The following is a 13,975-nucleotide window of genomic DNA, read 5'->3' as shown; positions in this document are numbered from 1 at the left end:
GAGAGAGAGATTGAGAGAGAGAGACTATGAGATAGTGACTGTCCCATAACCTGACGGTCTTCCTTAGGGCATTTGGAGGGAGGGGACAGCAAGAGTCAGAGAGGCCTGGAGCTCCCTCTAGAGGCCAATACCTATTAAAGGTTAAATGAACTAGAAATGATTTAGCTCCGTGCCTGGCACTGATCTGGACACAATAGATACTAATGCTAATGAGAATGGTCCAAATACTATGTTAAACACTGGGGATGTAAACTAAGGTCCTAGTCTTCAAGATTATCACGGCTCAATGCAAGAGGCACATAAAAAAATAACTATAATACAAAGTTGCAAGTACTATAATCGCATAGGCATTTATGTATTATTATGTAAAGGATTTGAGGCAACTCAGCAAATATATGAAGGGAGAGTATATCCAAATTATAGAGTCAGGATAATGTGAAAGATTTTCAAGGAGTTAATTATCTTTATGATAAGATTAGCATAGGAAATCAATATAAGATCATATTAGATTTTATTCATGAACCATAAATTTGACTTTCTTAGTTATCAAAGCAATGAGTGAAAAAAGATTAATTACAAAATCATAATATAAATAAGTTAAAAACAAAACAGTTGCTTGGTGAAACAATACTTTTTTAAAATACGAAGAACAAGAAAAATCTTGTAGGGGCCAAGGGAAATCTTCCCCTTGACTCTCTGAAGGTTTGCTGAAAATCAACTGATAAAAGGCAGATCATAATCAAAAAGCATGAAAATGTATTTGATCATAGTTTTACCTGACACAGGAGCCTTCAGGATGAAGATCCAAAAATACAGGGGAAGCTCTCCATTTTTGTTTAACAAAGTGTGGATAGCCTTGTATAAATATGGTTGGACAAAAAGTGTATGATCTCATTAGACCAAGTGAGGAAATCCAGCATGGCCTGTGTTTTTAGATTCTTCTTGGCCTTTCTGGTTAGCATTCCTTCCTTCTGGGAATGGTGCAAGACCCTTTCTGGAAAGGGGGAGTTCTTATGACCTACAGTCAAACAAGATGGGTCAGACAGTTTCTGTATGGCTAGTTTTTACACAGAAAGATAGGGGAAAATTAGTGTAATATCTTTAAGTTTTATGGCTGGCTTCAGGAAAAAGGGTTCTGGTTTCAATGACCTGCTTTGAGGAAAAGGGTCTCCAGTTTCCATGGCTAGCCTTGGAAAAGAATGAGAGGCTACAGAGAGGAGGGCAGGAGAAGATCAGTGAAACACTTTTAAGTTCTGAGGTCTTCATTTTGGGGTATTGCTTTCTGAGCTTCAACAGTCTCCTGGTTGGTGTTTGTTAAAAGGAAAGAGTGGTAAGAACAGAGTCCTCAACAACATCCCTATAGTAGATAAAGTGCTGGTTGTACATGGCTGGATGCCTGTGAGTATATAAAGTTGGCACAATGTCATAATGCAGTTCAGCAAAAGCAATTGATCTGAAGCCAGGATAATGTCATTCAAGAGCACAGCTATTCCATGGCCTGGGTCGATAGGAGGGCAACATTTTTATTGCCCAGGAAATATTTAGACTAAATGCCCTTTATTAATGCCATTTCTCACAACAAGCTTTTGAAAAAGACAGGCCTGCCATAGTCTCTGACCAAATAGAGATATTCTGTGTTGCTGAGTAGGGGCGGATCCAGATGCTTTGAACTTACACTAAGCAAAGGATGTAATTAAGTCTCCTCTTATAAATTAAGTGCGCCCTTGAATATATGTAGAAGTCAGAGCTTAATATATAAATTTGCGAACTGAGGGTAGTATTAAATTGTTCTTAAATTATAAGAATAGATAATGTCACCCAAGGATGAAAAGTTGATTTTTAAAAAGAGAAAGAGAAATGAGATGATATAAAAAATACAAATGTTTGCCGAAATAATTCGAATCAAACCAACAAGTTAAGAAGCATTGCTAAGGCAATCTGTACTTCTGAATTTGCAGAATGTATGGTTGATTACAAGGCTCTTGACGAAAATATTCTTGATGAGATAGAGTCTCTGCCCTACAGAAATGTATTGCTTCATTTGTCCAACCCAGAGCTGCCAAAGCAGCTGGATAACAGAATGTGCAAATTCTCTCTGTCTCTCTCTCATGTGCGGTCTCTATCTCTCTCATTTTCTTTCTTTCTCTTTTCCTCTCTCCCTCACCCTCTCAATGGGAAAATCTCTTTTTTTTTTTTTTTTTGAGACGGAGTCTCGCTCTGTCACCCAGGCTGGAGTGCTGTGGCCGGATCTCAGCTCACTGCAAGCTCCGCCTCCCGGGTTCACGCCATTCTCCTGCCTCAGCCTCCCTAGTAGCTGGGACTACAGGCGCCCCCACGTCGCCTGGCTAGTTTTTTGTAGTTTTTAGTAGAGACGGGGTTTCACCGTGTTAGCCAGGATGGTCTCGATCTCCTGACCTCGTGATCCGCCCGGGAAAATCTCTTGTGTTCCCACTGGGAAAGAACCATAGGAAAGTGTTTTGATTATGCATGTGATAGTACAGCAAAGACTGTGGGAAAGGGAAATTTTGTTTTATGTGCAAAACGAATTTATTTTGTCACGTGACCAGGAATTAGAGAAATTCAGGTAGTAATCCATAAAATGGTGCTTAAATTCAGCTCTAAGTATTCTTTGGAAACTTAAAATAGACAGATTGATTATTTCACAAGCACTTCTCAATGTTATCTTTAAAATAATAAGAGAAAAGAAATAAGTGCATATAGATATACTCTTATTTGTCACACAAATAACCTGAGAAGTAAAGAATTATTTTCTGTATATCAAATTCATGAGAAAGAGATAAACAAAAGAATGTATAAGCGTTTAAAATGATTTATTTAAAGCACTCACATTCACACACAATTCCAGGACAATGTGAATACATTCAGTTTGGAGAGAAGACAGTGGGAATTAGGAGACAATAACTATTTCTTGATAATGAAGGGTCATGATGGAGAAGATAGATTGGATTTATGCTTTCAGAATTAAGCCTAGTAGGAAGAAATTAAAGGGAATTTGGGGGCCTAACATGAAAGTAACCTCTCACAGTGTGAACCTCCAAAGATGAAGTAAGTTGCCTTGTACAGTAGTGAATTTTCTATCCATGGAGCTAGTAACATAAAGCAATTGTAGAACAATCTAAATAATTAGAGAGGTAATGGCCTTGGCTGTGATTTGTAAACCAGGATGTCTATCAAAATCAACTGAGGAGCTCTTACCCTCTAGATCCTTTCAAACAGTTATTCACTCTTCTGTTCTCTTGGAGTAATCACAATTTCTCTTTATTACAATGCTATAGTTAATTTGTGAGATAAAGAATTATATGATATTACCACTGTACTACTCCTAATGCATCAGTGGATCTGTGCAATGACTAAGAACAGCTAATATCATAAAACGAGTGACAACTAGGAATCCTGTACCTCCTGGCGGAAGTACACACCACACACACCACCTGCTAAGTACTCTTGCCAAAAAATCAAAACTGAGTCTGCAGATATAGGCCCTGGATTTAACTTCCAATTGAATTAAATACAAAGGCAGTAGGATAGATTAAATTACACTGTGGAGATTCAATCAGCAAAATTCAGAGTGTTGCTACAGAGAATTTCTTTAATAGATAACAAGATAAGGCCAGGCACGGTGGTTCATGCCTGTAATCCCAGCACTTTGGGAGGCCGAGGTGGGCAGATCACAAGGTCAAGAGATCAAGACCATACTGGCCAATATAGTGAAACCTTCGTCTCTACTAAAAATACAAAAATTAGCTGGGCGTGGTGGCACGCACCTGTAGTCCCAGCTACTCAGGAGGCTGAGGCAGGAGAATCACTTGTACCTGGGAGGTAGAAGTTGCAGTGAGCCGAGATCGCACCACTGCACTCCAGCCTAGCAACAGAGTGAGACTCCATCTCAAAAAAAAAAGTCAAGATAGCAAAAAAGTACAGAAGAGGGGGAAATCTACATATTAAAAGAGACTTAAAGATATCAACAAATTGAAATTTATGGGCCTTATTTTTTCCTAATTTCTAAAAAAAAAAAAAGTAAGTATGAGATAGTGTGTGAATATTGAAAACTGACTGGATATTTGGAATTTTTCAAAAAGAAGAATTATTTTTAATTTGTTAAATGTCGTATTGTGTTGTGTTTAATTTTTCTGAGTCCATAATTTGGAAACACATACTGAAATATGTCTAGGTGAATGATATGATGCTTGGGATTTACTTTAAAATGGTCTAGGGTGGGGAAAGGGGGAGTGTTTGAGGGTATAAGTAAAACAAGAGTCACTGTAGGCCGAGTACAGTGGCTCACACTTGTAATCCCAACACTTTTGGGAGGCTAAGGCAGGCAGATTGCTTGAATCCAGGAGCTCAAAACCAGCCTGGTTAACATAGCAAAACCTCATCTCTACAAAAACTATAAAAATAAGCGGGGCATGGAGCTGTGCACCTGTAGTCCCAGCTACCTGGGAGACTGAGGTTGAGTGATGGTTATATTGGGGGCTTACTATATACTCATCTCTCTACCTTTTTATATGTTTGAGGTTTTCCAAAATAAAAGTTAAAAATATACAGATTTCTGGGCCCAGACCTTAGAAGTTCTTTTTTTTTTTTTAGATGGAGTCTTGCTCTGTCACCCAGGGTAGAGTGCAGTGGCACAATCTCCTCAGCCTCCCAAGTAGTTGGGATTATGGGCACCCACCACCACGCCCAGCTAATTTTTGTATTTTTAGTAGAGACAGGGTTTCACCATCTTGGCCAGGCTGGTCTTGAACTCCTGACCTCATGATCCACCGGCCTCGGCCTCCCAAAGTGCTAGGATTACAGGCGTGAGCCACCACGCCCAGTCAGAAGTTCTTATTTATGAGATTATTGGAAGTCCTGGGAAATTATATTTTTTCATTTTCCTTTTAATCTGTGTTTAAAAAAAATAAAAATAAAAATAAATAAGAGGTGCCAGTGTGAACCTGACTGCCTACAGGATATTATGACTATTATGAGCTTTTTCAACCCTAAGATTCCATGACTCAGGGAAGATTATTTTCAGAGCTTTTCCAGTACAAACTTGTCAAAACAAACAAACAAACGTTATTTTTCCGTTTATCTCAAATCTCCTCCTCTCTTTAGTAACAATCCTGAAAAATTTCCATGTATGGTATGGCTGCTCCTGCTGATGCCATCCACACATGCATTCCTAGGTAACATTATGCCTCTCTGCTCCCCTCCTCCATCAGGAATCCTCTGTCCTACATTCCAGTTCCATAGAATCCTTTGCCTGACTAACTCAGCATGTACTGATTGAGGCCAAAGATTCAAATTTGGGTGGTAGTAACTTAATGTATTACCCTTCCTAAAGAAATTTGTTTCCAAATGAATTTTCAGTATCTTGACAAAGAATATGAACATTTCAGCCACTGTGTCTTAGGTGTATTTTTTAGAATATAAGCTTTTTTTGAGGAAAAAAATCAAGCTCAAATCATACAGCATGTTGTAAGATATTTTTATTAATGAGTATACATTACCTCTTAATATTATCTTGTACACATTCTGGATCTACTCAATATATTTTATCAGGAGCCACTGTAAAGTGTTTAAATACTTTCTCCTTCATACAAAATTAAATTAAGTTGGCTTTAAGGCTATGTACTTCTTTATATTTGTATTATCTATTATTTGGAAATTGGTAATCCATATCTAGTTCTGAAGATTATTTCGTTAACTGTTACATTTACTAGAAACTTTATTTGCCCAATTGATCTATTTGGCCAATTCTCCTTCAGAAAATCTAACACTTAGAACATCAACACTTGGGTCTGGTGACTGCAAGCCTTGGCCAACCCTGAGGGAAGCACAACTTTCCCTCTGGCAGTTTCTGTATGGAACCGAGTTGGGAAATCTAAGAAGTAGATTTCTAAGAAGAAGATGACCAAAACCAATGTCATTCAGACAGTACAACTGGGTCTATTATATAAAGAATCTCAACAGAGAGAAAGGATCCATGTATAAGACCAACAGACAGGAGGAGGCTTTAAAGGAGAGGAATGGAAATGGAGCCTGAAGAACTCCTTGGGTTGCAACAAAAACCAGGAGCATTTTTTATAAGGTGGCTTTGACCTTGACTATGGGTACTGAGGGAGTTCTGAAGCCATGAAATTTCCAAGGACATAGTGATTTTATTGTTCATTAAAGTTAGGTTCTCTTTTATATGCATATATGTCATATATATAATATACATGTACATCCTCCGAAGTGACATTCCCTAAATATATTTGGCCTATCTTTAATCTCTGGATTGTAGTTTCCTTATCAGATGTTCTTTACATGTCATCTCTGAAACATTCTATGATTCTCTATTAACATGGATGTGTAGGTATCACTGTTCTGGTATATGGGAGAGCAGAGGGATAGAGGATGTTGGGAAGAATGTTCTTAGTTCAGGGAGTAGGTGGTCTGGAAGGGGTGATTAATATGATGCTGTGTAGAAAATTTCCCATTGTGTAATTCTATGCTTATTTTATATATTCATATATACGCATGTATATATTTTAGGTTGGCAGAAATTGCACACTCCCTTCTGAAGCTGGCACCATATGACACTCAGACAATGGAGAGTCGTGGGCTTCGGCGCTACATCATGGAGATGCTACCCATTACCGACTGGACAGCTGAGGCAGTGAGGCCGGCCCTCATCCTCATTTTAAAAAGATTGGATAGAATGTTCAACAAAATTCATAAGATGCCTACTTTGAGGTGAGAATGCCTCCTAGTTAGCTGGTGCTATCACAGATGTCAAAGTTAAGATTTCTCATTTTTTAAGATGGTGGATCATTCTGGAGTTGAATGAAAGACTTGAAAGTTTTCTTTGGTATATGTACATGGTTAACAGGGTCTATGAATGCCTAAGTAGCAAAGCCTACATTTTGAGAAAAATAACATTTTCTTTAAAAGTGTATGTGCTTATCTTGAAAAATCTATCCATTTCTTAGCTGTCACGCTCCTCATCTGACACAAATAAAAATTTCAATTAGTATCCTTTAATCCCTTTTAAAATAAGGGAGGGTAGGCGTTATAAATGAAACAACTAATGAGAAAAGAAAATGAATTTTATGTTCAAAATACTATATTTAATGTAGCTAGTTAACATATTTAGGTACCAGTTTAGAGAAATTTCAAGCTTTACAATAATCGCCACGCAGCAGCTTAAAAATTCGCAGGATTGAAAACAAACACCTAATTTTCACTTTTTAACCTAATTCAGTGTGGTGCTAATGAACACTATTAACACTTGATCTTTGTTCAGTGACCTGGGAAATATTCATTGGTAGCCTACATATTAGCAGATGTTTTTGAACCAGTCAGAGATATGAACCGAGTTTGGAAACTATAGTGATAGTGAGCAGATAGTTCAACAGGTTAATACTGGTAAACCCACTTACTCAGAAATTTCAAGTTTGGGTTAGTGAGAACATTTTCTGTCCTTTTAAACTAAACCCAAAAATCAGTGCAACTGTCTCCCAAGAATTTATAGCACTTAATGTTCAATTCATCAGAATTTTTCAGATATTAATCCATCATCTCCTCCACACTAATCCAGCCATCAGGAGTCATTAAAGCAAATTGAAAATTTTTATTCTAATAATTGATTATTTGTTTTTATATTCTTTTATACCATGGCGATGATTGCCTATACATTATTTCATGGTTATGTATTTCAATGGCATGGAAATGCCTGTTTTAAAACACTATTTCTGTAGTGATCCCAATAGAACATTTGTGTCTATCAGCAAATGGCTTATCAAAGATTTATAACTGTCTCACAAGGGTGTGTTGAAATAAATTCCTTTCTTAAATACTTTGTATCTAAAGATGTTAAACATCTCCAAAAATGACCCATTTCTCATATAATTAAGCCCACTATAAAGAGCATCATGCTTCCCGAAAGTAGATTTCTGGATTAGTACACAGTGTTGGTCAGTTGTAGGCAATTTTCTTGGGAGATATGCTATGAATATGGAGTTGGCTTAGATTTAAATTCATTAGGTGATCTCAGTTCAACACAAGAAATGTTGGCTGAACCTCATCTGCACATTACCTTCAGTGTCGGAGATGTCACATAGCCTCATTTATGGATATGTTTCCATTTGTCATTGCAGATCCCATTTTGCTAGGAAATATAAGCTTAGAAAATATTGCCAGGAAAATATAAGAAAATACTGTTAATATCAGTAAAGCCCAAGTTGTTTATTTTGGGGCTATAGGGATGAATCTTTCAGTACTAGGACAATTATGAAATGGATTTACTTTTATTACAGAAAATTCCGTATTCATTTAATTGGGTTATGTATACAGTAACACCATTTATACTACCATAAAAAGTAGCCAAAAAATACCTATCATTTCTTGGGAGGCCAAGAAAGAATATTGTTTAAGTAAACTATTTTCTTCTAATGTGATCTTCTTGGCAGGAGTTAAGCTATATAAATCAAATCAGTGGTAGTCTGGTGTAAAAACTGATGGGCATGTGTAGTCTGATAAACAGGTTTCAGAAATGTAGCTGGGGTCAGATTAGTTCTATTGGGAGTAATTACCCCTGTGATCAGTTTTCTACAATGGTAGTCGTAGGACCCTCTGTCGAAGCTAAAACCAAGGAAATTAAAATGCAACCCGTTCATCATCTTTGTTTTTTCTTCAATAGATTTAGTCGAATGGGGCAGGCCTGCCTCTGCTACGTTTTCAGTATCTTCTTCCCCTCCCAGTGTGCTCTGTGCTTTTGGAACAATATGGGTAAACTTCATCCCAGAGACACATCCTGTCTTAGATGGCGTCAGAATCACTGTCTCATTCACTTGTTTCAGACTCTCCAGAAGGGAGCCAAGCCGCTAATGGCACCTATATTGTATTCCAGGCGACAGGTTGAGTGGGAGCCTGCCAGCAATTTGATTGAAGGGGTTTGTTTGACACTTCAGAGGCAGCCAATCATATCCTTCCTGCCTCACCTTAGGTCACTGATCAATGTCTGTGTCAATCTGGTGAGTAGCCAAGTGGCAATCTTATGAAACTTTGCACAATGTAACTCTGCTATTGACTTCTCTGAATTGAAGATTTACAGGTCAACCACTTTGTGCCCCTATCTGCCCATGAAAACAGATGGCTCAGGTGACACTGAAAACAGTGAGGTACATTTCAAGGTGGTGTGTGGGGAGATCCAGGAACCCATCCCTACACAGAAGGGATTTTGGTGTGCTGCTTCCCATGCACTACTTTGACAATTCACCTCTTCAAGTTGCGCTGAGAGTTGAGGGCTGCCAGTTGGAGAGTGGGGTGGCGGAGCCTGCCCAATTGGCTAGAAGTTGAGGTAGTCTGGGATGGGGGAACTTAAAATGCAAAGAGTATTTTTTTCTTTTATGGTGCAAAATGACACTATGAGTTGGCCAGTCTAGGATTTATGTGAAGAAAAAAGATTTTTTTAATTGTTTATGTAATATCTAGAGTCTGGTCCTGACAAGGTTTTGTAAAATGTATGGAAACCATGTTAGAGCATCTCATTAAATAGGACCTGCTGCTTCACTAGCTGAGCAATAAATCTGTAGTTGGAATGCCTAGTGCAAATAGAGCTGTTGCCATCATCATTGTTGTCAGTATTTGCTCCATCAAGGAATGTTGACTGCATTCCTTTGAATTCACAAGTAAGTATCCAATCTCCTGATTAGAATAGTTTTTTGATTCATCTCTCATTATTTACATAGTTAACTATAAACAACATTCTACAAAACCTTGGCTGAATTCAGTGTAATGTTCGATCTGACTCCAGACATTACATGCCTTCAGAAGGCATCAAGAAAGAAATGATTGAAAGTAACATGCCCAACCTTCAATTTATTATTTTTATTATCATCATAATTGAGACTCCCTTACTACGGTTGCATGAAGTTGCAATAGTCAAGGCTGGTCATGTGCTCTGTTTGTATTTCAGGTCATGGGAGTGGTAGGACCTTCCAGTGTTGCTGATGGATTACCCCTTCTTCATCTCAGCCCTTATCTCTCACCACCTCTACCCTTCAGCACAGCTGTTGTCCGGCTTGTAGCGTTGCAGATACAGGTGTGACTGCCTTACCTGTTTGTCACGCTCATTAAGTTGCTGGTTGAGGCACCAGATCATGGTGTTCTCGTTTTTTCTGCAAAGGCTGGGCAAAATCTGTGAAACAAAAGTGTAAACGTCTCCAAACTTTTACAGATTTGGAGCTTCAGCCCTGAGCTTGGCCCTAAGTTGTGCTTCTGTAACTCTTCTTGAGATCTCAAATATAGCAGAGTCATTTCGTCCTGCCGCAACTTCAGGAACCACTTCAGTCATTTAAAATGTGTGCAAAATAAGGGTTCACAGATAATCAGCTCACAATTGTTAATTAAAAGAGGCAGTAATATTCACAGTCTGGTTTTAAATTATTTTCGGAAAGAATTGCAATATAAAATTCTTTCAGATGTTATCACTAGACTTTGAGTATCTTAATTTTCTTTAATGATTGTGGGTTGAATATTATGTGTGCTTTTTTAAAGAAAATTATCCCCCTTAATTTATTTCTTAAAATTAAAATAATCATTCCCAAGGCAAAAAAAAAAAAAAAACAACAGAACTGCAGAATCCCAAGTCTCCTGAGTATTTCTGTGTGTCACCCAGTTTTAGAGAATGAAAAATCACTGGAAAGCTCTATAATCAATGGAAAGTACACAACTGATGTAAGTGGATAACTGACCCGTCCATTGTTTGACAACCAAGCTTGATGGCTCATCATCCAGAGAATGGTAGATGATAGAAAAGAGATCAAGTAAGAGCTATGGCTACTGTGCAGAAGAGTGACATCCTTAAAGTGATACACTTTAATAACTTGTGTACAAAGATCACATATTTCTTTCTATATTGCATATTGTTTCCTGGCTTGAAGAAGGCCTTTCATGGCAGGTGCCAGAGGAATAACTCCAAAATGGAGCAAGTGAGAAGTTCTGATTTTCTTCCTTCTCCTTTGTTGTTAAAATATTTATTGGTGGAAAAATAGAGAAAATTAATGGGGACATGAAGTTGTTTTTGTACCTGACCATAAGTATTTTAATTTTTCATTTAATATTCAAAACGTTACTATCTTTTTAGGTATATAGCTTTCAATTATATTAAGACAATGGTAAAGTATCAGTTTTGGGTGAAGCTTGTATGCTCTGCAGATGACAATTGAACTCATAGTTTACAGGAGCAGCCAGCAGGGAGTCACCGTCTCCATCATACTGTGTAAAAACAAACATACTAAATGGGTGTGGTGGTCAATTAATCTTTTTTTCTATTATTGCTGCGCAGGCTTTAAAAGAAGATTTTCCTTTAAGCCATGTGATCTCCCCATTCACCAATCAAGAGCGAAGGGAGGGGATGCTTTTAAATCTGCTCATCCCATTTGTGCTCACAGTAGGATCTGGAAGCAAAGGTCTGATTAATTTAACTAAAGGAAATTTATCATTGTTGTTGTGTTTTTTTAAATGTCAGGCTGTTATTTCTTTTTCCTGTTCCCATGAAGGCTATCACTGAAGTCAATCTGAATGATTTAAATAGGGTCATCTTAGGAATAAGAGTTTTTCTTTCTTTTCAGTTTAGCTACCTGGGACCAGAGTTTCTCTGCTCTACTTCTTAGAAGATACATCCTATTTAAAGACATTTCAGTACAGCAAAAATCAGGGAACAGTGGTTCAATTCAGTTGAGAAAATGGTATTCGTTGAGTAAGAATTGACAGGTGAAAAAACTTGTACAACCTACGGACACTGGATTTAGCAGAAATCCTGCCACTGTCATTAAATTCCGATGTATTTTCATTACTCTTTCTTCTTAGGGGTAGAGGGATTCTTTTAGAAAAAGTTTATCTCAAATGTAAGTACAGTGCATCATGAGTATTTGCAAAAAGAAAGGAGATTGAAATGGTAAGCGAGACATTTGGCTAAGACCACAAGGTTTTGGGTACCCACTATGGAGAAAATACTCAGATGCCAGGAACACTGTTTCTGTCCATTGGTGAAGCTGTACTTGATGGGAAACACCTGAATTTCTAGGGTGTTGTAGTTTGGACTTGGAAAGAGCTGAGTTTTTCTGTATCTAATGTGGACAGTCTACCTTGTGATGTTTTTCTTTCCACTTCCCTCTTCCAAATTCTGCCCCTCAGATAGTCCCTGGCTGGAGCAGCCTGAGGTACAGCTGCTGCTGCAGACGGTCATCAATGTGCTCCTGCCACCGCGGATCATCAGCACATCTAGGAGCAAGAACTTCATGTTAGAGAGCTCCCCAGCCCACTGCTCCACCCCTGGGGATGCAGGGAAAGACTTGCGCAGGGAAGGGCTGGCTGAATCCACCAGCCAAGCAGCATACTTGGGTTGGTACTTTCTCTATCTCTCTGTTTGTGCATGTGTATGTATATATATGTGAAAACATATGTGTAGATAGCTAGATAGATAAATAAATAGATGTACTTAGGTAAGTTCCAACTTAACTCAGAAAGAATTTGGAGAGACCTTAAACCAGAATATATTTAAAGAAACCTCAATCCAGAATGTATTTAAAGAAGCCACTTGAACAAGAAACATTACCCTTGCAAAAGAGTCTGATTTCCTTCAGTAAACATATGCCAAAAAACAACGTGGTTTCACATCTGCCATGCCTAAATTACTTAGCTGTTTTATGTAAGAGTGTCTGGGTTTGTAAGGAAGGCATCTGCAGTAAAGATTCTTCCATGCTAATTAAGTACAAGTTCACTAGTGAGATTCAGTAGCTGCTATGAGATCTAAACTCAGTCTAGTATACAAAGACACAGCATTGCACAACACGTGGGGCTCATTGGTCTGTCACCTATATAAATGGGGTTCTGGAGTTGGGTAGTCTACATCCTGTGCAGCAAGATTTGGTGACTTTGCAATATGTTATGCCCCCTACTAGCTATTTTTCCTCCCTTAAAATGTCTTTAATCTCCACCTTGATCATTACTCTAGTGAGGCCAATCCAGTCCTGCTCCCATAGGCTTCCCAATCCCTTTACCTCTTTGACTCCTACTTTCCCATTATCCCATGCTGCCTTTAACCTGGTCCTGACCCATGCAGCAATGGAAAGCCACCCTTTGGCCCTGAATGAACTGGGCCAACAGGAAAAGACTACTCTTGCCATAGCACCGAGAATAAGGGGCACTGGCGGTGGGGAATTTCAAAATGAGAAAGTGTTGCCTGACATTTTTCAATTCACCAAAGCAGATATTGGTGGGAAGTGTAAGATGAACACGAACACACTGATGAAAATCAGTCCTTGGAGTTTGGAGTATGGGGGATGTTTGAACTGCATTATAATGGGATGTGTTTGAAAATGAGGGGATTGACAATGAAAATTAAAAAGAAGAAAAAGACACAAGGAATGCATGTACCTAGGACCAAACCATATGGATGCCCAGTTGGCCAAGGCATACAAAAGTAGAATTCAAATCTAGGCTCTATCATAGAGCCCTACATGAAGTTTAGGATTGCGCAGAGGATGACGGAGAAAAGAGGTTTACCATGTACAGGAAGGATATGAGAAGACACTTGATGAGTTGCCATCCTCTCCGCTGTCTGCCTTTTCAGTGAAGAGTTCTTTTTACCTTGTTACATGACCAGGCTACTGAACCTGTATTTTAAGTTTGTTTTTACATTTATTTCGAGCACTTACTGTGCATCAAGCAGTTTTCTGTGCTTTACACTATTACCACATAGAATCCTCTCATCCTCTCAATAACTCTAAGAAGTTAGTGTTATTCACATTTTAGGAGTGAAGAGCCTGGGGCCCAGAAAGGTTGAATAACTTGCCTGAAGGCATATATCTTAATAAGTGACAAAGCTAGAATGAGTCTCTGTTCTTGAGCCCCTTTTATACACTGCTGTGTGTTAGGCTGATGGAAGTTTAGGTGGAAAGTAGAGTGGCAGAGAGCCAAC

The 13,975-nt window shown here is 38.4% G+C and overlaps 1 protein-coding gene across 2 annotated transcripts in view; it reads left to right on the top strand.

The window, feature by feature from the left end:
- UNC80 (unc-80 homolog (C. elegans)) overlaps positions 1 to 13,975 on the top strand; it is a 230,726-nt gene that overhangs the window by 192,586 nt on the left and 24,165 nt on the right. For both annotated transcript variants that reach the window (XM_011932342.1, XM_011932341.1), the window contains exons 51-55: positions 6,544 to 6,744; positions 8,900 to 9,023; positions 9,968 to 10,093; positions 11,339 to 11,462; positions 12,190 to 12,396. In XM_011932342.1, coding sequence (XP_011787732.1) covers positions 6,544 to 6,744; positions 8,900 to 9,023; positions 9,968 to 10,093; positions 11,339 to 11,462; positions 12,190 to 12,396 — 782 coding nt within the window. The remainder of the gene's footprint in view (positions 1 to 6,543; positions 6,745 to 8,899; positions 9,024 to 9,967; positions 10,094 to 11,338; positions 11,463 to 12,189; positions 12,397 to 13,975) is intronic.

This window comes from Colobus angolensis, unplaced genomic scaffold (assembly GCF_000951035.1).
Source record: "Colobus angolensis palliatus isolate OR3802 unplaced genomic scaffold, Cang.pa_1.0 Scaffold95, whole genome shotgun sequence".
Lineage (NCBI taxonomy): Eukaryota > Metazoa > Chordata > Mammalia > Primates > Cercopithecidae > Colobus > Colobus angolensis.
The sequence above is the reverse complement of the archived record's forward strand: the minus strand, read 5'-3'. Positions and strand labels throughout refer to the sequence as shown.